Here is a 24017-nt window from a genome sequence, read left to right as displayed (position 1 = left end):
TCATGTTCCCAACATTAGGGAGAGCAACGGAGGCAATAAATAGAAATGAAACTCCTTGATACCTTGCTCTAAAGTTGCTTTCACCCTTCTTATAATAACAGCAATATTTTGGGAATTCTGGAAATTTAATCCCCAAACATCTGGAAGCAAAAATCTAAGAAATCTTTTAAATATGATTCACTTTATGGTAGGGTGGTTAGAATGAGGCACCGAGTAACATCCTGTGTATGATAGGGACTAATAGTTTACCTAAGAGGGAGAGAATCAGAGTTATATTATTCAGGCAGGTTACTGTGTCTATGAGATCAGTTTTCCAACTGTCCTCACATTGGTTTGGTTTGCACATTGCATTGAGCCATAATTGATTTTAAACGTAGTTTGTTAAGTTGGCTTGCTCATAGATGTTAAAGTATAAAACCACGGTTAGCAAATTTTACTAGTTACATTCACACACATTTTAAGCTGAAACCAAACACGTAATATTTTGGCTTAGTACTGTATAGGAACCAACTGACATCATCTCAGCTATTTCATAACTGCCTCATGTAAGAAAACACAAATCAGTGCAAATGGATTTGGAACAGATCTATACATTTGTCAAGAAATGTATAGAAAACAAGGCATTTCACAAGGCCCTAGTTAGTAGAAAAAAGATTCTGGGTCTCAGGTCTACTTGAACATAGAACACAGTCAACGATAAAGAGATATACTGTATCTACATGTTCAAATACACTCATGATTACTATTAGAATAAATTCCAGAGTGGATCCCTAGCTCTAAAACTGAGTGTTAGAATAAACAGGATTGATAAATTCTATAATAAACATGACTCCATTTCTAGCAGCAACAGATTGACAACAAAGATGCCCCAAATAAACCAGAGGACAACTGAACATAAATTACTTAAGTCCTGGACAAGAATTCGGTTGGAGTTGGGAGTCCTGTTTCACTCAGGTATTCACACAATTACATATAATACAAAGAGGCATGGAACTGAGACAACACAGATTTATTCACTCTTCCAACATTACTGCTCTACATTCTTGACACGAAGAACAACAGGAACAGAGGTGCAAGGGATCATCCCCAACTCTGTAATGACTAGATCCACTAACTCTAGAGGAGTCACATCATAGACTAAATTGAGAAGGTGCAATGATTTGCTTTCCTGCCAGTTGGATAATGGACGACTCTTTCCTTTTGATCCAATCAGGTCATCTGGATCATCTGCAAATATAGGAATAGGGACCAGTTAGAAAAGCATTGGTTCTTTCTCAAAGCAGCATAGGCCAAGATTTTTCCCTCATGTTGGACAAGTCCTGAGGCTATTGTTTTCTGTACTTTCCTTCTGCACATTCTGATGCTTACTTTGCTTACAGTGTTTGTGCTTTTATAACTTTGCACTGAGAAGCAGTGGATGCAATTTCAGCATTGCAATATCTGTCAAGTTTCCTCTACACATTTCAAAACTCAATCATGGGCTAGTCACTCTCCTAAGCCAATCTAGCTCATAAAGTTGATCTGAGATAAGCATGTGCTTCAATTCTCAGTGGACTTGAAGAATGAAAGTGACATGAAACAAAATGGAAAATGGTAGCCTGACTTTTCTAGGTAAGCTTTTTCCATTAAAGGGATGATTTTTTGGTACTCTTATTTGTATTAGCCCAAATGTTGAGATCAACAAAAGTCTACCAACTACCTCCAGGAATCTATATGAAAAATGGCTAACATTCTACAAAATAGTCAAATCTGCCTTCTCCAGAGAACTCAAATCTTTATTTTGGACATTTGCAAGATTGTGAAATAAGGTTTTTCAACTAAAACAGGTCACCAACCTTTGAGTCCTCAGGGACCGCCAAACTCATAATTTTAAATCCTGCGGACCAGAGACCCTGGGAAAATCCCCCCAAAAAGTCTGCAGGAAAATTCCCCACCCCATTTTCCTACCAATCGATCATTATTTGGGATCACAGGATACTGTCTCCAGCTCCGTTCTCAGGGGGAGAGACTTCATGCAAGGACTTGCTGCAAGAAGCAGCAAAAGTCTTTCTTTCTCTCCCCCAAACTTTGCCAGAAATGAGTCTTTGCTGGCGCAGCCTCTTGGAGCAGGATGCCTTGCAGCATCCCAAAGACTCATTTCTGGTGGAGTTTCGGGGAGAGAAAGAAAGACTTTTGCTGCTTTCCTTGCGTGCAGTCAAAAGCGGAAGAAGAAAGAAGCAGAAAGAAGCAGCCTGGCAAGTTCCCCTCTCTGCCCTTTCCCCCCCTCCCCTCACTACCTCGTGTTGTCTGCAATGCAAGCCTTGTGTTCCCGCGGGCCATGTGGGTGGCGCAGCCTTGTGTTCCCACACAGCCTGGATTAATTGCTTTTTGTGGTGCTTTGAGGGTGACATTTCTCTGCGGACCACCAAAATTTTCTCACGGACCACCAGTGGTCCCCAGCCCACTGGTTGGCGACCACTGATCTAAAAAGATAGCTGAAGCTTGACACCAGACATACCAAGTTCATTGGAAACAAAGGAGTCAGTCTGAACCCGATCACAGAACTTGTAGGTCTCACAGCAGACTAGTACAGACACATTATAGGCCTTGGAAAGCAGTGCAATTTGTGAGGTGCCCATATGTGACATCACTGACCCATTGGCTAATAGTGCATGAGCTCCTAACAGCACTTTGGAAACCTGCCAAGAGAAACAGAGAGAGAGAGAGAGAGCTATTTATTTTATAACCATCTGTAGCCTTTATTTACTAAAAAGATCCACATAATTCTTGTCACTATCCCCTTTCAAATCCGATTAAGAACTCCCAGGGTATCCCCAGCTTAGTTAAGACACATGTTGGTAACATGGAAACATGGAGGAAAGGATGATGAATGGGGCAGCATATAAATTTAATAAATAATAATCAGAACCTGCTGGTCTGATACGATCTCTCTTCAGCCTCCAGATTCTGCCCCTACCCAACAGAATTGCCATTTCAGTTCTTCTACCAACAGTGTCCTACCCACATCACATTTCAAAGCTCCTACCTCAGGTAACACATAGGAGATGGCATTGATCAGCACATAACTGCAGCGGACTCCCTGTTTCACCAGGCGGCACAGTGTCTCCCGGCCTTCTAACCGTGGCTGACTGTCTACTACCACCACTCGGAAGGCACGATGATTGGCATGAGCCTCACAGAGTATGCGGCTCACCAAGGATGAGCTACCAAGAAAACGAGCAGAGATAAACAGATGAGGAACATAACTCAGACAACATTTCCCTTGGCCAACTTTCGGAAATCCAGAATGTCTTTGCTCTCAGACTTGGAAATCTCTGGCTCTTCTCCCCTTACTTTAACTCAGATATAAGGTGATTGACAGGGCTCCAACAAATCCACTCCCATTCATATCATAAGTCTCTAGCCGCATCTCTCAGAGTAAACAAATTGATTTATCAGGAGTGGCCATGTCGGCGTTAGCTGGGTGCAGCTGACACTAAAATACATCATTCCCCCACCCCCTGGATGTATATTCTCCAATGGGACACATCCATAGTCAAGAGTCATCAATCATGCTCTCCAGTACTATTCTTGTGTGCTGACAGCTTTGGCCTGCCTAGCAATTATCTGAAGCATTTCAGGAATGCACTACTTTCCCCCATTCCCTTTCTGCTGGCAACTAAAAAGACCAAAGAAGTATTTTTTTAGTTGACAGTGATATTATCCACTCTAATTAGATCAAATCAGGAAAGCTGAAACTGCTTTTGTTCAGACTAGCCATAACAACACAATTTTCCAAATCTGATTGAGCTGTACCTCCGCCCCAGCCCACCTCTTTTATAGTTCTGTGAGTTGGCAGATGTCTACCTGAACTACTTCTGAATATTATCTCATTTTGGACTTTAAAATGCTTTAGCTTCTTTTGCCCAGGTAACAAGTCCTGCATATCTCCACCAAAGTCATTTTATGCTTTACAGATAAAGTTTTCTGAACTGCACTGATTGCTGTGAGCACAGCATAAGATCTAGGTAAGTTTATGAATTCCACAAAAGCTTCCCAGGAGGCAACCTATCATCTTCTGGCATTGCCACCCTGGCTACCATCACCCATTTTTAGCATAACAGTACTATTGCTGTCTCTTTGTCAGCCTGCCAGACCCCTTTCTCTCTTCATTTCCACCAGCATTTCACATCCAGGACAGCAGCTTAGATTCTGAAAAGCATCATTCAGATAAGAACCATTTTGTTTTTCTTCCCCCACCCTAAGCACAACTCCATACCATCCATAAACAAGGATGACGTCGCCATCGTTGATCTTCTCGAAGGCAAATTTGGAAATGGCTTCAGCTGCCAGAAAAATCTTCTCCCGCTCATATTTGTCAATTGTCTCCTGAAGTTGCTCCTTGGCCTATTCCCAAAAAACAGTTGGTCATGTGTGGTCAGTCCCCTCCCTGCATACTGTACTCAGCTGGATTCGTTTCTTGTAGTTTTGATGTAGTGGATAAACTGCCTTTAACTGTTTGATATGGGCGTGTTATTTTTTTGTTATTTTATTATTTTGAAATTGTCAGTAAATAAAATGAATCTCTTCCATAATATCTAAGTTGGATCTCTTGCTTATCCATGGGAGAAAAATGCTCTGGTTTTCCACCCTGTGCTATTGAGTATGGCAGCATCTCTTTGAAAAAAAAAAAGTCAGAACAATAAATTGACAAGATGAAGGGCTAGCAATTTGTGCCAACCTGAACTTATAATGACATTCCCAGGAAAGAGAGCAAAGTGGAAGAAAAAAGCCATCACCCTGCACACCACGGATTGCATGCTACATTCAGGAATTTCAACCAGCATCCAAGTTTGTAAATTTGAACTCACCTTCTCTTCTCGTATAGTCCCTGGTAGTGAGGAGATCTCCTTCTTGAGGAATTTGATGGCATTGCCCATGCTGGCAGAGAGGGGCCTGCACTGGGTCAGGAAGCTGCAAAAGAAAGGCACACTCAGCTCAGCATCAAAGCACCTTTCCACCTCCAGATGTCCAAAGGGGGAACTCTCTTGTTCTCAATCACCTGATGTACGGCTTCAGCTTGTTTACAAGATCCCGTGAAAGTTCTTCGTTGGCTGGAGTGGTATAGTCTCTAATCACCTGAAGGATAGGATAAAAGAGAAGTTGCAAATTTGCAAAGCGAAAAACCTAACATGAACAGGACAAGACTCCTACAGCAGGATCAAGTCAAGGTGAGTTTACCTAAGTCTGACAACTTGTTTCCCATGTTAGCCAAACAGTGGCTACTGTGGGAGCCTGTCTGAGAACAATGGAGACAATTGCTATTCTCTACAGCATTATTTGTGCTCCCCAGCAAAACAGGTTCTGTTAGCGATGGGAAGCTGCATATAGCAATAGCACTTAGACTTATATACTGCTTCACATTGCTTTACAGCTCTCTCAAAGCAGTTTACAGAGTCAGCCTATTTCCCCCAACAATCTGGGTCCTCATTTTACCTACCTCGGAAGGATGGAAGGCTGAGTCAACCTTGAGGCTGGTGAGATTTGAACTGCCAAATTGCAGGCAGCGGGCAGGGAGCAGAAGTAGCCTGCAGTACTGCTCTCTAACCATTGTGCCACCACAGCTCATATAGTCTGATGCTCGTAGAGCCATTGACCTCTTCCTTCTCTAAGAATTTATTACATTATTTTAAACTAGTGAAGCCTATAACTATTTCATCTGCAGAATGGCTGGTATATTCATTTCCTTCTGATAATGTATTTACCTATTTAAAATTTTAGACCAGGGTCCCCAACCCCTGGGCCCTGGCCCACTACCAGGCCTCGAGCTGATTGGAACTGAGCTACTGTGGCTGTGGCAGGCTAGTGCGTGCATCCTCACTTGCATGAACAGTGGACAAATTGTGATATATGTTTTGAATTGTGAGCCATCCAAAGTCATTTGCTGAGATGGGCAGCAGTGGAAATGAGATAAATAAATGTAAAAAAAAATGCAGAAGGTGGCTGACACATTACTTGAATAATTGTTGTCAGGAAGACAACATGAGTGTGTCAGTGCCATCATGTGACCATACAGTGACCATACTGCACCTCTGTATGGTTTGCCAATTGCACAGTGCCAGATAGGACAGCACTCCAGAGCAGGGGTCGCCAACCTTTTGGACCTCAGGGACCACCAAACTCATAATTTTAAATCCCAGGGACCACTAACCAGTTATGTGGGTGTGGCCTAATTTGTGGGCGTGGCTTGGTGGTCATGTGATTGGCTGGGCATGGCTTGTATGTAAATATTATCAATATTTATATAAATATTGATTTTTTTTTATAAAAAAAGAGCAACTTTTACCCAAAATCAAGCAAAGTAGGCAGGCAGATTGAGTCGCTCACAGAATCATTCAGTGATCTATCTATCTGCCATCGGCTAGCTCAGTCTCTCAAATTTGCTTGCTGTGAGCCTGCACTGAATAATAGAACCTTCAGTCCTAAGGGAGGGTTGGCTGTGCTGAGCCGAAGATCCAAAGACTAGCTAGAAAGCAAGAAATCCAACCATTTCCTGCTTCCTAGCTAATCTTATTCTCCCAGCACAACAGAACAGGTGATAGTCAGAAAAAGGAAAAAAATTTAGCAGGCAAGTTTGTTCGGTAAGGAGTGAGTGGGCAGGGAGGGTTCCCACGGGCCATGTGGGCGGCGCAGCCTTGGATTAATTGCTTTGGGGGAGTGCTCTGGGGGTGAGATTTCTCTGTGGCCCACCAAAATTTTCTCATGGCCCACTAGTGGGTCGCAGCCCACCAGTTGGCGGCTGCTGCTCCAGATGGTTAAAGTCATTGCCCAGAAGATCACTGGTTGCCCTCTCCCCTCTTTGGAAGAGCTTTATAACTCCTGCTGCATTAAGAAAGTTCAAAACATCCTTAAAGATCCATCTCATCCTGGGCACCCTTTTTTTGAACTATTGCCATCTGGCAGACGGTAGAGGATAATAAAAACAAGGACAGATAGGCTTCAAAACAGCTTCTATCTCAGGGCAGTAGCTCTTTTGAATTCTACTATATAGTGCAGTGTTGGTGCGTTGTCGGGGGTTTTCAATTCAATGTGTGGAGTGTGAAGTATGTGTGTTTGTGTTTATTTTCATGGTCATGATGTGCACTGAAGATGGTGTTTGATTTCATTGTACAAGGTGCAATGACAATAAAGTAAAATAAACTAAAACAGTCAAGAGGAATGGATCTTGACTCAAGAGAAACTATCTTACAATCCACCACATTAGGTAAACTAAGGAAGAGAAAGGCAGTTCATACATGTTTATCATAACTATTTGCTGTTTGTGTACCAGTTCTTCCAATGAGAAGAGATCCAGACTGGTCTAAACAACACTTCTAACTCCCTTCTTCAGCAGTACCTGTTTGAAAACTTTTAAGAGTGCAATACACCGAGCGTTGGAGCCATTAATGATGCCCTGAGAGTATTGGAGGCCAAGACGCACCACTGCAGGGTGGATGGTGGAGACCGGGATGCTGCAGGTGAAAAGATTCTGCGTTATTACATATCATTTCAACACTCCCCAATAAAGCTGACACTTTTTGCACATTATCCATCATACCAAAGCCCAACTACAAGTTACTTTCAAGAAAGAAAATATTACTCTTGTTCATCTTTTTCTCCCATCTTTTTGAAATACTATAAAGGAGAGGTGATTTGAATAAAATTATAAAGAATGATGAATATAGATCCTGAAATAGCTGAAGAGCACTTTCAGAGGGAGAAAAGGGGGAAGATAAACTTTAACCAAAGCACTTTGCCTTAAAACTTTGTACTAGGATGGAATCTAAGCACAGAAACCTCTCAAGGCAGGGCAGCAAGAACAGAGCTCCAATCTAACCAGGCCAATTTCATTGAGTGAAGAACATGGTTCTTGGTTTTGTGACCTCTATTCTTCCTTCTTTTCTCTAGGAACAGCCTAGAAAAATGTCCTCACAACATCATTTATGAACATTTCAAAGTGCTGTGATAAATCCCCTTTAGATTCAATGCTTTTCTCTTGGTTCACAGGCACTCACCTCATCTGTTGTGTCAGCAACTCTTTGCGACTGTATTGATGCAAATGGGAGAAGAGACTAACTTTGGCACCATAATCTGGTCTCATAGGGACCTGTAGACATGGGGGGAAACCAGTCTAAACATGGAAGGCGATCAATCAACCATATATCATCACCACCTGTGGTGAGCTGCCTCTTAATAGGAATCTTTCACAATTTTCCTGCCCCATAGGTACTTTAATTTGTGCAGTGCTTTTTAAGTTATTATGTCTCTTTGAATTAAGATCATTTTAATCAAGACCAGTTAACAAAATGAAGCATTCTGACAGGAACCCAGATCACTGCGCCCAATATACTATTTCTTAAAAGCCGTAATGGTTAAACCGAAGACCAGGAATTTCAGAAAGAAGCTAAAATCTTGCAAAAAGCAAGGTGAGAGAAAAGTGAGGGGCTACCTCAATAGGTTTGGACTTCAGCAATTCTCGACACAGCAAACCCTGCTTTATAGTTTCTTAGCCACTTCTAGGTGAGCTGGAGAAAATGTAAACATTTTCATAACTCCACAGACCATACAAACTTGTGTACAAAAGAGGAGGGTTACAGTATATGTTAATGGAAAAATAACAGGACAATTCAGGCATTTCTTTGGGGAAAAAGGCCCTACCTCTCTTCTATTGTGGCAGATAAATCAAGGTTGGCTACTATTTCTCTAAGAAGCCAAGCAAAAGTCACATTTGATTGGGTGGCTGTATAAATGATTTGATTGTACTAAATCAATCAAGAAACATGCCTGTAAAGGTACCTTTTGTCATCTTCATTATCCTCATTTATTGAACTTATATGTCTCCCAAGTCCCAGAGACTCTTCACGTTTTCATTATTGCCTCTTCCACTCAACCACAAAGTGTTTGGTTTAGTGTTAAATCTTAAAAAAATAGATTGTAAACAACCCAGGGATGAACCAGGGGGAGATCCTCAAGTTGGCTTTTCTTTGAGGATGTTAGATAGGAATTTTGTGGCCGCTTTAACTTAGTCCTCAGCACTAAAAAAGCAGTTGAGCATAATGATCTCAACAACACTTCCATTCTCAGTCTTGAAGCAGACTAAAGAAACACAATTGCTACCTGCACATAGTATGTGGTGTCCAAACTAATAATAGCATATAATATATATTTATTACTATATAACATAATATACAATTATAACATACAGTACTGTTGATGAATGTTTCACACAACATACACACTGAATCACAAGCTGATTGAATCTATGGTGCTGAATGAAGCCAACTTATGACTCTACAGGTAATCCTCAATTTAAGACTAATTGATCCCAGAATTACAGTTAAGTCATTGGGGTTGTAAATTGATGCATCAGGTGACCAGACCAGATTTTGGGAAGGCAATAGGTGAACATCAGAATCATTAAGTGAATCAATTTTACTGAATTGGTGGTTTTTGAAGGAAATGGGAAATAAAATGTCAGAAACCAGCAAAAATGTTACAAATTGGAGTCACGTGACTCTGAGATCTCTGGTTGTAAAAGCTTGTTGCCAAGCTCTCAAAATGTGATTGCATGACTTCAGCAGGATGTGGACATTGTAATTTCAAAAACTGGCAGTAAAAGTACCTTTGAATTGTCATTGTCATCAGTCCAGACCTACTTGTATAACTTATTTACCTCCACCTCTCCCAGCCACTGTTCCTCATGAGGACTGGAGTCCTACCTGCTGACGCTCCAACTTTTTGGCTAGCTTTTTTTGGGCAGCTGGATCATCCACCTGCACATGTTCTGGGAGCCTCTTGACAGCTGGGGAGAGAAGTGGGCAAAGCTCAGAAGATGAAACTTTCTAGCTGGCTTACCAGCCACATTTTCTTCAGGACAGAGCCTCACCTGGCTGGGCTTCAGTGGGTCCTACCCGAGGCTTGGGAGGCACGGCTGTTTGACTAGGATCAGCCTTCCGAGCTTGCTTCAACGCCCGGTCGGCCTCCTGCTTTGCCCGCCGCTCAGCTCGCAGCTCAGCCTTACTTTTGCCCGGCCCGGTCTGCTCGCCTCCACAGGCTTTGTCAGGAGGACCCGGCGTGGTAGGTTCCGGTCCTAAACCCAAAGGAGGAGGAGGAGGAGGGGGGGTAGAAGATGACAGGGTAAGCGGAGGCCAGCGCTGGTTTTATACCCCGGCCGTCCATTCCGCCCGGGAACTCCGACGACGCGTTTCCCTCTGCAGCTCAGACTGCGAAAAGAAGGGAGACCCCGCCCCCAACCCTCTTTCTTCGCCCCTCTGGCACCTGGCGGAGGCAGCTGCCTAGCAGGCGTGGGACCGGGGTGGGTGAGCCCATCGGGAGGCGGCTTGGGCTGCTTCTCCGCTTCGCGGCGCTTTTTCTTCTGCTGCTTCTTCTCTTTCCGGAGCTGCAACTTGTCCTCCGCGCTGGGCGCCTGCACGGAAGGTAAAGGGGAGAGAAACACGAGGGGGAGAAGGAGAGAGCTGCCGCCACACCAGTCAGGTGCTCCTCCGATCCCGCCACGCGCCCCTTTTGTCGAAGTACCTGGCCGCGCTCCGGGGCCTCGCAGCTCCCCGGCTCCGCCATCGCCACTGCTCTGGCTCCGCCCCTGACCTCAGCTGGTTGCGACAGCGCCCCCTGCTGCTCAGAGCAGGATCGGCAGGGAACACCTCGCCTTCCTTCCACTGTCCTAGGCATCCAAGTGGCTTAGCTGTGGTCTCGCGGAGGACGGGGAGAAGTTGATTGGGCAAGGGGCCGAACGGAGCCACGCCCTCTTTTGTCCAGCGGGCTGTAGTGGTGGTTGGTGGGGAAACAAATACATGGGAGCGCGGGGCGGGTCGCAGCTCGCCCCATGGGTGTCCGCGAACCGAAAGGTTTGCGCTGGCAATTGTGCTGCTGCGATGCGGAGGATAATTGCTGATGGGCAGGCATGTCGGCCTCGCTCCACAGCCCACACCACGCAAATGCTGGGGCTAATACAAGGGTCTTCAAACTTGGCAAGTTTAAGACTTGTGGACTTCAACTCCCAGAATTCCTGTACTAACATGACTGGAGGAAGAAATCTGGGAGTTGAAGTCCACAAAGCTGTCACATTTGAAGACCGCTGGGCTAATACCTCGCAATGGCTGTTTTCGGCTTTGTGCAGTACCAAACGAAGCCTATTTTGCTGCTCCCCACCAAAGACAGCCGCCGCATTTCTACGATTTGCTAAAGGAGCCACTGCACCGACGCCGTTAGCATCTTCGGTGTGTGGTGCAACCTACTCACACCGATCAACCGGGCTCTCAGGCCCGAGCTGATAGACGGAGATACCTGTCGGTCCCTTCAACCTTGCTTATTGCCAGTAGCGGCTACCCCGATTACCACGTATATGGGGGGGGGAACCAGATGGGGGCTGCAAAACTCCGGACGACCATTGTTTGGACGGGTTTTTGCAGGCCGGTAGCCCTACTCGGTCCGTCCGTCCCTAATGGAGGAGTTCTTTCCGCTGCTAACCCACCTCGCTGGACGGACAGCCTAGGTGAGGAGAGAAAAGGGCAGGGGGCGACCCAGATACCCTGTCCGTCCGCGGGGTAAAGCAGGTTCCAAGACTACTTATTGGCCAATATTTCCCTCGGGTTGTACTTGTATCGTTTAACTCAGGGGTCTCCAAACTCGGCCACTTTAAGACTTGTGGACTTCAACTTCCAGAATTCCTCCTCCAGTCATATTAGCTCAGGAATTCTGGGAGTTGAAGTCCACAAGTCTTAAAGTGGCCGAGTTTGGAGACCCCTGGTTTAACTTCTATGTGCCACGACCTGCCTTTGGGGGAGTGGGGGGCGGCGGCGGTTCAGCTCCCTTATTCCAAATTGTGGGGGGGTTCCAAACGGTCGAGGTAAAAGAGCACCTGGGCAAGACGGAAGCATTTTCGCTTTCAATATTCCCTTCTCTGACCAGCACTTGGTCTTTCCTGGGTCAGACCATCCACGGATAGGGCCGGGGAGATGACCAGCAGCCAAAAAAAGGGTGGGGGGAAGAGACGAGTTTTCTCCGGTCCTCCTCCTTCCGTTACGCCCACATTGGTGCCTCCCTCCCTCTCTCTCCGCCCGCAAGATGGCGGCTACATCGGAGTCCAGTTCCGGCCCGAGTCGAAGGTAGCAGCGACGACAGCAGCTGCAGACGGAGGTGGAAGCGGCCATGCATTTCTCCATCCCCGAGACCGAGACCCGCGCCGGGGATGGCGGCAACGCTGCGGCCTACGTGGCGAGTGTCAAGCCCCTGGAAGCGGGGCGCAGAGTTCCCAGGGCTCCCTCCCCCCACCTTCGGATTAAACCCTAACATCTGGAAAGGGCTTCGAACTGGGATTTACACCCTGGGCGACTTGCTCGGGTGCCTTTTGGCTGCTTCTCTGCAGCAACTGTAGGCGCCTTCCGGCTCTTCAGAAGAATCCGGAGTGGGCGGAGGGGGTGGGAAGGGCGACCGGTTGGAATGAGCGGTTTCACTTCTCCTCCGCAAAAACTCCGCTCAGTCTGCCTCTCCCCTCCGCGCTGAGTCTTGAAGCCAGATACGGCAGGCGCCAGGATGGGCCCCGGGGAAATGGTAGCCGTCGTCTGTGAGGCAGCCACGACCCAGATCTCGGTCTCCTCTCTTTCCAACTTAAATTCAAATCAAATCTATATGACTTAGGACTCCCCAAGGAGGACGCAATGGCCACAACAAGGAGAAAAACGAGGGGGAAGTATAGTAGAGGCACTCCGGCACTGAAGAGCACTTCTTTCAGTTAGAGTGTCTCTCCTTGAATTATTCTGGGTTTTTTTCCTGGTTAAAAAGGCTTTGGGCGTTTCAGAACAATTCATCTTTTGTTTCTGTTAAAAAGGCTTTGGGTGTTTCAGAGAAAGAATAATAAACACTGTTTTTAAGAAGATTGCTGTTGACAGACTTTTGTCATGGGAAAGATTCCTTGCATAACCAGGAATTACAGATTCTATAGCTACTCCTGGATACTATGTCCAGGAGCAAACCCAGATATCCCTTCACTGTAGGTGCAATTCATCTTTTGTTTCTGTTCTATACAGAAAGGTTACTTTGAATAAAGTGCAAACCTGTAGAGCTTAATAAATGGGCTTATACATCTTATCTTACCGATACTCATGTCTTTAATTTAGGCTTGCAGGTACTTGTTTAGTTCCATGTCATCAAATCTCGGTTACAACATTTAGTTTTTTCAATGTTATTGAAAGGCATATTTATTTCAGGCTTGGATGTTACTTCACTAAGATTTATAATTTCTGCTTCATGCAGATTTTTTTGCATTGCATGGTAGATAACCTAAGAGACTGTTTTTATTTCAGTACCTGCAACCTCTTCTTATTTTAGGCAGTTACCTCCCCTTGTAGAAATAACAGGTAGTGTTCATGCCTTATAACTGATTCTTAAGGCCCAGAAAAGGATTTGTGAATTCTTAGTTTAAAAGACCTGTTCCCTCCTTGAATCTTCATGCAGCTATGGAATTAGTACTTTGTGATTCATACCAGATAGTACCGTTTCCCCATTGTATCTCTGGGAATGGGATAGCTTAAGGGCTTTCTCATAAACAGATTCCCTAATGATGCCTTTTCCTTCTGTCTTCAACAGGCTTACAGCATTCATGTGAATGGTGTTCTGCATTGCCAAGTGCGATACAGCCAGCTGCTTGGTTTGCATGAACAGGTGAGGCATGTAAGAAATTGCCAGAATTGCTCCTTTGTGGAAAGCTAGCAGTATTTCATTAAAAGCCTTGCTCCTAGAGTAGTGTTGCATTAATTCAATTGATTTATGTAACTAAGAAAGGCAGTTTGGTCTAGTGGTTAAGGACCAGTCTAGAAGCCAGGAGATTGTTAGTTGTAGTCAGGGGTGGGATTCAACTGGTGTTACTACCGGTTACTACTGGTTCGGTGACGTTTTACACACTGTGCGCATGTGTAAAAGACCTTAAGCTGTGCCACCTGGAAAGCTGAAAAGCGTCGCATGCGGGTGTGCAACATTTGAAAAGCCTCTTTTTTTCCTGCTTTTTCAACCTCAGCTGTGCCATGCAAAGCAGCTGAGGTTGAAAAGGCAGGAAATAAAGGACAGGTAAGAGGCAGGCGGGTGGGCCAAACAGCAGCAAATACAGAACCAGGTCGGTGTCTGCTGCGTTTCAGAGCTACTGGTTCTATAGAGTTGGGCAGAACTGGTAGCATCCCACCCCTGGTTGTAGTCCCCTTGTAGGCAAGAAAGCCAGCTGGGTGGGGTGACCTTGGGTCGTTCTTTCTTTGTCAACCCACAACATCAGGCTTGGGTGACAGTCTGGTTGGTCAATTCCTGTTATAGCCAGTGGTATAGCCACATGTTGATTTGAAAAAAAGGAAAAACCTATACTTGCAGAAAAATACTAGGAAGAAAAAATGGGTGTATTTATCTTATTACCAAAATTCCGGTAGTAGCAAAATGGAATTTTGCTGCCTGAAGATGATCTCTGCTTTTCTTTCTGCAGCTAAGGAAGGAATATGGAGCTAATGTGGTGCCAGCTTTTCCTCCAAAAAAGATCTTCACACTCACCCCAGTGGAAGTGGAGCAGCGGCGGGAACAACTAGAAAAATATATGCAAGCAGGTAAGTTTTGTTGGGTAAATCAAGGAAAAATAGTATGCGTGCATTTGCAAGTAGGTATTCTCTATGTATAGGGAGTGAGCTTTGGCTGAAAGCAAAAAAGCTGATGTTACCTTCTGTTTATTTATTTAAAATATTTATATAGCCACCCAGCCTGTACCAAATTCTTGAGTGCTCACAACCAAAAAATAAAACACCTATTTACAATAAAAATATTAAAACCATAAGTATTAAAAAGCTGGTATTATTTCTGTTACTAATCCATAGTTTCTGTTATTAATCCATAGTACGGCAGGACCCCTTGTTAGGAGGTAGTGAGATCTTCAATAGCTTTCTGCGAAAAGCCCAGCAGGTAAGGAGGTGGGTAAATGCAGAGGACAAAATATATGCCAGGTGGAGAAAATGATTGTAGTCCTGTGTATTTCCAGGAAACCCAGCAGATCCCAACTGAAGAGGTACAACTAGATGTGCTCTTATCCAATGGGCAGAAGGTGAAAGTCACAATTCTTACCTCAGATCAAACAGAGGATGTTCTGGAGGTGAGTCTTTCCCAGAAATAAGAACGGCTCATGCTGAGAAAGAAATGGAGGAGAGATTATATGCTAGTACTTTCTCTCCTTTCCTTACAGTTAAGATTCAGTGTGACGGATTACTTTATTCCAATGGCCTGTACCAAGTTCCAAGAACTAATGGCCTGTACCAACAAGCCTTCCTAGAGCGGCAATATTTAACGTAGCCTTTCCCTAAGTTGCTGTTAAGAGGAAAGAGTTCAACGTCTGACTTATCTTTCCATTGTTTGTAGGCTGTGGCCTTGAAGTTGGACTTGCCGGACGATTTGATTGGCTACTTTCATCTCTTCCTTGTGCGGGAAGCCAAGGATGGAGCATTTTCTTGTGAGTTAACCTCTTTGCTGCACTTGCTATAATGGCAGAGAAAAACCAGCCTGCCTGCCAGGAAAGGCGGGCAGGCATGTGTTTCTGTCTGTGTGTCTAGGGAGAAGTTTGAGGTATGCTGCATGATTTGCTCTGAACTGTCTCATCTTTTACAGTCATCCGGAAATTGCAGGAATTTGAGCTTCCTTATGTATCAGTCACCAGCCTCCACAACCCCGAGTACAAGATTCTGCTGCGCAAGAGGTAAGAAATGTGCAAAGGGTAGGAGTCAATATTATCAATCCCAGTCAAATAATAGTTGAGTGAAGACCCATTAATGGCTTGCCTCTTCCATCTCTTTCCTCTTCCTCCACCCCTAGCTACTGGGACCCTGCCTTTGATGATGATGTCATGGAGCAGCGGGTAGGACTAAATCTGCTATATGCCCAGGTCAGGCACTAAGGTTGAGTGACAGGGAGGAAGGTGGGAGGTGGGATAGCAAGCAGCAACTTTTCCTTCTTCTCCTCCATTTCTGTTTCTCATAGACAGTTGCAGATATTGAACGGGGCTGGATCCTTGCCAATAAGGAACAGCACCGTCAGCTTAAATCTTTACAGGAAAAGGTCTCGAAAAAAGAGGTAGGTTTTCATTTTCCTTTACCTATGCAGCGTGAGTCAGTCTACATTACCTTGTTTCACTCCCAGCTAGTTGCAATGAAATTTATACATCCAAAAATCACAAGCTTCCCTGTGAATGTTCTCTCTTTTGTTATAGTTCATCCGCTTGGCACAAACCCTCAAATATTATGGCTATCTCAAATTTGACCCTTGTATTACGGATTTCCCTGAGAAAGGCTGTCATGTCATTGTTGGAGCAGGCAATAGTGAACTGAATTTCCAGGTCAAGCTGCCCAATGACCAGATCAAGGAAGGAAGTTTCAAAGTGACACGAATGCGTTGTTGGCGAGTTACTTCCTCGGTGAGCTAACACATGAATCAGATCGTGTCTTTACCTTGTTGAGGATGGCCTGTTCTGCTTTGAGGGAGGAATACTTTTTTCTGTGTCTCTCTTCTGTTTGGGAATTTAAGAGGCTGGAGAAGTAGCTTTGGCACTTACAGGCAAACCAAGAGTTTTCTAGCCTCAATATTCCCCTCCTGCTGCTTCGCCAATAAGCAATCATTAGACTGCTCTTTTTTAGGTCCCTGTGCACAATGGGACATCAGGCACAAGTTCTGGCAAGTCAGAGGTGAAATTGGAACTAGCTTTTGAGTACCTGATGAGCAAGGATAGACTGCAGTGGGTCACCATTACCAGCCCACAGGTAGGAAGTATGTGCATGGGGGGTGGGGTGGGTGGGATGAATCCTTACATTTTGAACTTTGAAACTAGTAAACTGCACGGGTATCTGATCCACTACCCCACTCAGTGCAGGTTCTTTTACTGATCAAATCTATTCTCCTTACAAATAATGCACTTCGAATATCACAAATGGAAACAAGCTCAATTTTATTCTTATTTGCTTCCCAATCATAACTCCAGTATCAAATTTGTTTTTTCCTATCCTAAGTTTACAAAATCAAGGCTCCATCAGTTGGGATAATACTGCACAGAAGAACATTTCTCTCTCATATCTTAGGCTATAATGTTGAGCATCTGCTTGCAGTCCATGGTGGATGAGCTGATGGTGAAGAAATCTGGAGGAAGCATACGTAAGGTGAGACTCAGGCTTCTTATCCCTTTGGTGGAGATGGCTAGGTCAAATTTATTAGGATGGGTGCCTCCAAGCATCTCAATACTCTCTTCTTTCATAGATGTTCCGCAGACGAACCATTGGAGCCTTACAGCGTTCAGACAGTCAGCAAGCAGTGAAATCGCCTCCTCTTTTGGTAGGCAGATCCTGTCATCTCTGCTTCCTACTTTTCCCTTCCCTACTTTTCCCTTTCTCCTTTAACATACCTGTATGTTTTGCTAGGATTCCCCTGATGGTAGTAGGGACCCTGTTACAAAAGTCTCGGTGAGTAATTCTCCTTCTTATTCTTATGGACAAATGTGATCTACCATGGGGCATGGCTCTTGCTAATTTGCAGCTCTTCTCTCCCTTATCCAGAGCAAATTGGGCTCTGTCAGCTTACGAGCCATCAGCCATTCCAGCTCTTCGAATGACATTGGGGCGAATGATTTCCATGGCAACTATGCCTTTGAGGGCATTGGCGATGAGGACCTTTAAATGCCCTGCTTTACCCAAAAGATCTTTGTGGAATGTATGACCTGCTTGCGGGTTGATCTTGATGTGCCTCAGCCCCCAGCTGGCTGTGTGTCCTTTGCCAGAGTCTCTTGTCTGCAGAGGCAATTTGCAGAGCTGACTAGTAAGCTTCAGCTTCATACATGCCAAACTAGGGTAGAGTGGACATTTGCACAAAGAGCCAACACAACTCTAATGCTCACGGTAGACTTTTAACTATAACCGCTAGACTTGTAATCTTGTTTATCTACCCGCTGTTTACATTTGAACATTAACACATTTGTGACAATGATTAAATAAATCATGATTGGAAACACATCCTGTGAGCCCTTCTCTCTCCTGCATCCAATTTCCTGCTTCAACATCTTGGCACTAGAGCCGCAAAAAATGATAAGGTAACAGTTATGGACACAGTGGAGGCCACATTACTGAGACCGTGTTGTCTGTTTTCCTCTCCTGCTGGAAATAAGATGGCGAAAAGAGGGCATAACAGTATGCCTGCTGTAAACATGCTCACACAGGCCAGTTCAGCAGAAGCACAACTGCACTGTGATCAGGTTTGCCAGTTAGTCTCCAGCTGCTCTTGCCAGCCAAAATAAAGCCAGATAAGAAAACAGTTTAATGCATTAATACACCATATAAATTACACAGATTCAAGCAGCAACCACAATTAAAGGACTAAAGAGGGGAGGCACAAAAAGGACAAAAGAGGACAAAGGAGCTCCTCTCTGCAGGTTTCAGCTGTCCCACAGAGCGAGAGTTTCAGAGAACGGTCTGCAGAGCAGATGCCTTTTTCTTCCTATGGACAGAAGCACTGGACAGGGCAAGGCCCCGGGGTGCTTTTCAGCAAAGGAAACAACACTTTCTTAAAAAGTGAGGTGGTACTGCTGCTCCTGCAAGTACATACAGCTCCTTCTCCTGCACATCCCAGTCAATCTTTTACATAGGCTTGACAGCAGGCAACTATAGAGTCAGAAGCTCAAGGAGTCTTTCAGCATCATTAGGTCAGGCTGCTGTCTGGACCAGGCCCTCCTTCCTCTGCCAGGCCCTGCCCGTGCACCTTCTGGTGACGCTTGTAATTGTCCCAGTGGCCAGTAGTGTAGGGGCAGATGCGGCACTGAAAGGGCTTTTCACCTGTATGCCGCAGCATGTGGCGCTTGAGGTTCATGCTCTGGTTGCATGAATATGGGCAGAGACGGCAGCGGAAAGGCTTGTCCCCCGAATGGATGCGTCCATGGCGCTTGAGGTTGGCAAGATTGCCACAGGCATATGGGCATAGGGGGCACTTGTAGGGTTTCTCACCGGTGTGCACCCGCTGGTGCCGCTTGAGGTTGTCCAGATGGGCTGAGGCATATGGACAGAGCGCACAGGCAAAGGGCTTCTCTCCACTGTGTGTCTTCATATGACGGGCCAGATGGTTAGGATAGGTGGTAATAAAAGGGCATAACTGGCAGGAGAAGCCTTTTGGTGAGGCTGGTTCAGCCCCCAGCACTGCCAGGCTGCAACGCCCACATACTGGCTCACCCAAGCCTTCGTCAGCTTGTAGCACCAATCCACATGCCCTGCACGTGAACGGAAAGAGCAGCTCAGGAAGAACCGTATTAGAGTCTTCCGCCTGCAGAAATGGGGAGCTAGGCAGCAATGGTGGTGGCTCTGTGGAAGAAAAATAGAAATAAGCAGAAATGCTCTAAACAGATATTACTGGAGCCATATGTAACTTACTTCTTTCACTGTCATACAGCGCACAGGCCAATTTGAATAATCCTCTTATCCTTAACTCTTGATGTACTACAAGCCCAGGGTAGAATACTGCTGTTACAATTCAAATTAGAGGAGGGGCAACCAAACCCCTAGAGAGTAAGGGTCAGTACACTTCCTTGGCACACAGATTCCATGCTCTGGTTTAGGCTATTAAACGCATAACAAGATGGCAGACACAAAGAGTATCGGGCTGCAGATACTCAACTCTGCTACTCCAAAAGCTGCTGAGAACTATTGGTGTATGAAGATTTGTAAAGTTTCTCCCTCTTCCCCCCACTGAAAGTTTATGTATATTCCCTCCCTTTGCAAGGCTATGAATTCTACCTTGCCATTTCCATCATGTACCTGTCTCCTGATCTGCAATGGGTGGTCCCTCCATTTCTGCCTCCGATTCCCCCTGGATCCCCGCGCTGTGGTGCTGGAGGGAATTCCCTTGGACACAGTGGCAGCTGCAGGAGCTACAGCGCACTGGACGTTCCTGGCCATGGACCCGCTGGTGTCTCTTGAGGTTGCCAAGGCTGCTGCAAGCGAAGGGGCAGGTGGGGCAGTGGTAGGGCTTCTCACCAGTGTGGGTTCGCAAATGGCGTGTCAGGTTAACCAGCTGAGCTGAGGCATACGGGCAATGCGGACAGCGGTAAGGTTTCTCGCCATTGTGAGTCTTCATGTGCCGCTTGAGGTGGCTGGAGTAGTGTGAGGCAAAGGGGCACAGTTGGCAGGAAAAGACTACACGCCCCTTAGGGGAGCCTTCCTCATCCCCTACTTCAGAGGGGCAGCAGGGAGTAGAACCAGGACTAGGCAGGCCACAATGCTGGCAAGCCCGGCCCGGCCCTTCATTCTCTCCATCTTCGTCCTGGGCCTGGCACAGAGACGGGAGATCCTCATCACTCAGCGTGTAAGCTGGCAGTCCAGGTGTCCCCCCGAGGGAGTCTGCAGCACACAAGGAGGGGACATCAGGTGGGCAGCTGTGGGAATCCTCACTTTGTCCTCTCCCTCGCCTGCTGGTACAATAGGGGGTTACCATGTGTAGGGGAGGCTAAACTCCAGGACCCTTTTCCTCATAACTAAAATCCTTGCCATCATTTACAAGCCTTTCTATTAGCTACAGGTCCCTCTCCTGGGGATGCTCCGCCTGGTGCTAAACACACCCAACTCTCCCACTCAGAAAATATGACACCCCAGACAGTACTGAACAGTAAGAAGATGGTGGAGAGACTTGTGCTGGCTTTGCATACTAGACCCGCTGACTAGATCCAGTTCCTGGCAACTCGAATGGGAGGATCCAAGAGGCCCTTTCTTTTCCTAGGCACAGCTCCCCGCCTCCCCCACCCCCCGCCAACCCACGCATCCCCGCCCCACCCCACCCCAACCCCCAATCTTACACCCCTTGCTCCGATTTGCCCAAGCGAGGACCCGAACCCACCTTCGGAGTCCTTTTCGAAGGCCAGAATCGGAGCACTGCTGTCCTCTTCGTCCTCCAGGGACAGGGACAGCTCCTGCTTTAAGAGGAAGCTGGCTTGCGGCGCCGGGCTCTCCTCTCTTGACGGCTCGGCCGGAGCACCAGGAACGTCCACTACAATAGACAGAGCAGAATGCGGTCGTGTGAGAATCGGGGTCCCCGTTTCACGCTCCGCAGAAACTGCTGGCGTCGCCCAGACACCCCAACGGCGTCGCCCTGCCTCTCCTTCGAAGGGGAGGGCGAATTAATTGCCCTAATTCTGCCCACGGCCAACCCATCGAACGAGGAAGGACTCCTCCCCTTGCCCAGCACAGCGGTCAGCTTGGACCAGGGCTCCGGGAGTCAATCGCCCAGGACACCCCAACAGGCCGGAGCCTCGGGGCAGGGAGAGAGAGAGAGACGTGCAGCCGAAGCCCCCGCCGCCCAGACACAAACGAGGCGGACGGAGATGCGGCACAGCGTCCCCAGGGTGAGCCCGGCAACCCGGCGCTGACCTTTGACGGGCTGCGGGTGGCGCTGCTTCCGGCGGGGCATCTTGCCCCGCAGCACGGGGGGTTGGGAGCGGCTCCAGCCCTGGATACCTTCCCCCCTCCGGGCCGCTCGGCCTGGATTGCCACCGGTGAAGCCGCTTCTTCCTCCGCGACGCCCCGACAGCCGCCGCTCCTCCGGCGCTCCCGCCCATCCGCGGGGCGGACGGCAGAATAGCCAACGCTTCCGGCTCCGGTCCCTCCCGTGCTGCATGACGGGACGTGGAGTCTTTTCCTCTGAACTACAAAGGGCGAGAAAGGCCGCAAGAAGCCTGACCCTCAGATTGGCTCTAATTACATCCATGCTTATAATCTTATCTTCCGAGATTTCTGCGAAGATGTGACAATAACTGCAGCTTAAATGGGCGTTCATTTAAAATTACTGTCTGCCATCATTGGATAGTGGTATCTTCCTGCTGCCCCATTTTTTCGAACAAGAATTTCAGCAAATCTGTAATGGAGTAGCCTGTCAAAATGTAGAAATAAAGAATTGATACATTAAAATCTTCCGGAAAAGTACTGTTTTATGAAGTTAATACTTTTTAAAATGAAGATATGGAACTGTATTCTTAATATAGCCTGAGGAATGCCTCTCAAACAAACAAAAATTTTAATGAACTCTTAATTGCCTGAACTGGCACAAGACAACTTTTAAAAATGTAAAGCAAGCATTATATTTATATTACTATTGAACATAAACAGTAAGCTGTAAAAGAGCAAATAGCTTTACTTTGCAACACTGTTGCAACTGCTACTTTTTAGCCAAGGTGGAGCGATTTATGGAAAACCAGTTTGGTGTAATGGTTAAGGGGCTGCCCTAGAAACCAGGATATGGTGAGTTCTAGTCCTGCCTTAGGCATGAAAAACCAGCTGGGTGACTTTGGGCCAGTCGCTGTCTTTCAGCCTAGCTCACCTCATTGTTAGGAAAAGAGGAAGAAGAAGAGGAAGAAATACTGGTGTATATATGCTGCCTTGAATTGCATATATTAAAAAGGTGGAATAAAAATTAAAAAAAAGATGAGGACAACAAGAATAGCCATTTCCCTTCTCTTCATCCCCTGAAATTCATGGAGTTTATTGCACGTAGCAATTTATAAATAGGCCTTTATAAATGCACTTATATTAGGACTGTGAGAACTGCAAAAATCTGGGTGACCTACAATAAATGGCAGCATAGAATAATTTACAATCTCTTTCTTGTCCTCTCATAGTGTGTGTGTGTTTGTGTGTGTTCCAGTTTTTCTATTCAGAATAACAAAATAACAATTGGAAGGGACCTTGGAGGTCTTCTAGTCCAACCCCCTGCTTAAGCAGGAAAACCTGTAACAAATTCAGATAAATGGTTGTCCAATCTCTTCTTTAAAACATCCAGTATTCCAATATCTCTTGATATTCCAACCCATACTCAACAAAAAAGCTAGAAAAAAGTGCTATGGATAAAATTCCTTCAAGGCTCCCATCTAGCTATGAGCTACACAGAGAAATAATAGCAATTCTTCTTAGTGTGTTTTCAGTTGCAAACATCTTCCCAAAAGCAGAGCTGAGAATGTCCTATATAAAACAATGGAAAGTTTAAGTAGAGTTATGCTTCATACATATACCTATGTATGCAAGTACATCTTAACCACATAGTCACAGAACACAGAACATAGAACATAACAGTCCTTCTGTTTATGGCAAGTAATATTCTGCTTGAAGATTCTGCTTTCAGATAGCAATAGCATTTAGACTTATATACTGCTTCAGAGTGCTTTAAGCGGTTTACAGTCAGCATATTGCCCTCAACAATCTGGATCTGTGTTAATTTAATAAAGCTACTGTGTTAGATAGATGATAGACAGACAGACAGACCATAGGTGTGTGTGTGTATATTTAGCTTTTATAAAATGAATGTTTATACAGATTAGAAGTCAAGCTAATGAGTTTTTACAAAACAAGACTTTTCCTCTCCAGATTGATTTTTAAAAGATAATGGTACATTGGTCACTTTCCAGTTCTTTGCTATATAAGGAATAAACAATTGATTATGTGCCATAAAGCCAGTGTTAACTCTTAGAAACTACCCAAAGGTGCTTTCCAAAAGGCAACTGGATTTTCTAGTTTTTTTTCTTGAAAAGTTTCACTTCTCACCCAAGAAGGTTTTTTTCCAGTTCTGAAGCTTCTTGAATGAGATGCAAAATGTTTTCAAGGAAAAAAACCAAGAAAGTGCAATTGCCTTTTGGAAAGCATCTTTGGAACAACCATGACCTGGATGATTGAGAATCTCCATAGACATTTAGCAACCATATAGATTAACATGGTCTTCCAAGAGTGCACCCATCATCATTGTAACTGAGTTCATCCACCTTGTTGCTAGTCAATCACAGTAAAATATTCTAGGTGAAACCCCAATTAAACAATCCAAATAATTAGTTTCATTCAGAGATAACTTTCTATCAGAACTGGTTATAGTAGGGTAGCATGGATGCAGTATTCTTTTAAAAATGAAATGGGAAAATTTACTTCTGTAGCTCATAAATAAAATAATGACTGCATTTGAAAAAG

The 24017-nt window shown here is 45.5% G+C and overlaps 3 protein-coding genes across 4 annotated transcripts; 1 reads left to right on the top strand and 2 right to left on the bottom strand.

The window, feature by feature from the left end:
• Nucleotides 1-994: 994 nt before the first annotated feature.
• Nucleotides 995-10712, bottom strand: EIF2B4 (eukaryotic translation initiation factor 2B subunit delta). The gene is made up of 12 exons (XM_026708692.2): nucleotides 10555-10712; nucleotides 10297-10444; nucleotides 9905-10108; nucleotides 9738-9820; nucleotides 8034-8125; nucleotides 7376-7490; nucleotides 5042-5118; nucleotides 4851-4953; nucleotides 4259-4386; nucleotides 3026-3203; nucleotides 2498-2678; nucleotides 995-1227 (listed from the first exon to the last, which is right to left on the bottom strand). Exons 1-12 carry the CDS (start codon nucleotides 10705-10707, stop codon nucleotides 1028-1030), a joined length of 1662 nt encoding a protein of 553 aa, XP_026564477.2. The 5' UTR covers nucleotides 10708-10712; the 3' UTR covers nucleotides 995-1027.
• A 1371-nt stretch (nucleotides 10713-12083) lies between these two features.
• SNX17 (sorting nexin 17) lies at nucleotides 12084-18047 on the top strand. The gene is made up of 15 exons (XM_026708696.2): nucleotides 12084-12252; nucleotides 13624-13698; nucleotides 14501-14618; nucleotides 14903-14967; nucleotides 15044-15154; nucleotides 15418-15508; nucleotides 15664-15751; nucleotides 15868-15937; nucleotides 16033-16125; nucleotides 16262-16465; nucleotides 16686-16808; nucleotides 17124-17201; nucleotides 17299-17373; nucleotides 17460-17501; nucleotides 17595-18047. Exons 1-15 carry the CDS (start codon nucleotides 12187-12189, stop codon nucleotides 17712-17714), a joined length of 1419 nt encoding a protein of 472 aa, XP_026564481.1. The 5' UTR covers nucleotides 12084-12186; the 3' UTR covers nucleotides 17715-18047.
• ZNF513 (zinc finger protein 513) lies at nucleotides 16977-22022 on the bottom strand. 2 transcript variants are annotated; one of them, XM_026708695.2, is made up of 4 exons: nucleotides 21441-22022; nucleotides 20911-21060; nucleotides 19836-20417; nucleotides 16977-19382 (listed from the first exon to the last, which is right to left on the bottom strand). In XM_026708695.2, exons 1-4 carry the CDS (start codon nucleotides 21844-21846, stop codon nucleotides 18730-18732), a joined length of 1791 nt encoding a protein of 596 aa, XP_026564480.2. In that variant the 5' UTR covers nucleotides 21847-22022; the 3' UTR covers nucleotides 16977-18729. The 2 variants fall into 2 exon arrangements, with proteins under 2 accessions (XP_026564480.2, XP_026564478.1); XM_026708693.2 differs by having other exon boundaries at nucleotides 19836-20485; nucleotides 21441-21668.
• Nucleotides 22023-24017: the final 1995 nt, after the last annotated feature.

This window comes from Pseudonaja textilis, chromosome 1 (assembly GCF_049901715.1).
Source record: "Pseudonaja textilis isolate UNSWEBS1 chromosome 1, rPseTex1.2, whole genome shotgun sequence".
NCBI classification, from domain to species: domain Eukaryota; kingdom Metazoa; phylum Chordata; class Lepidosauria; order Squamata; family Elapidae; genus Pseudonaja; species Pseudonaja textilis.
This window is presented reverse-complemented; position numbering and strand designations above follow the sequence as displayed.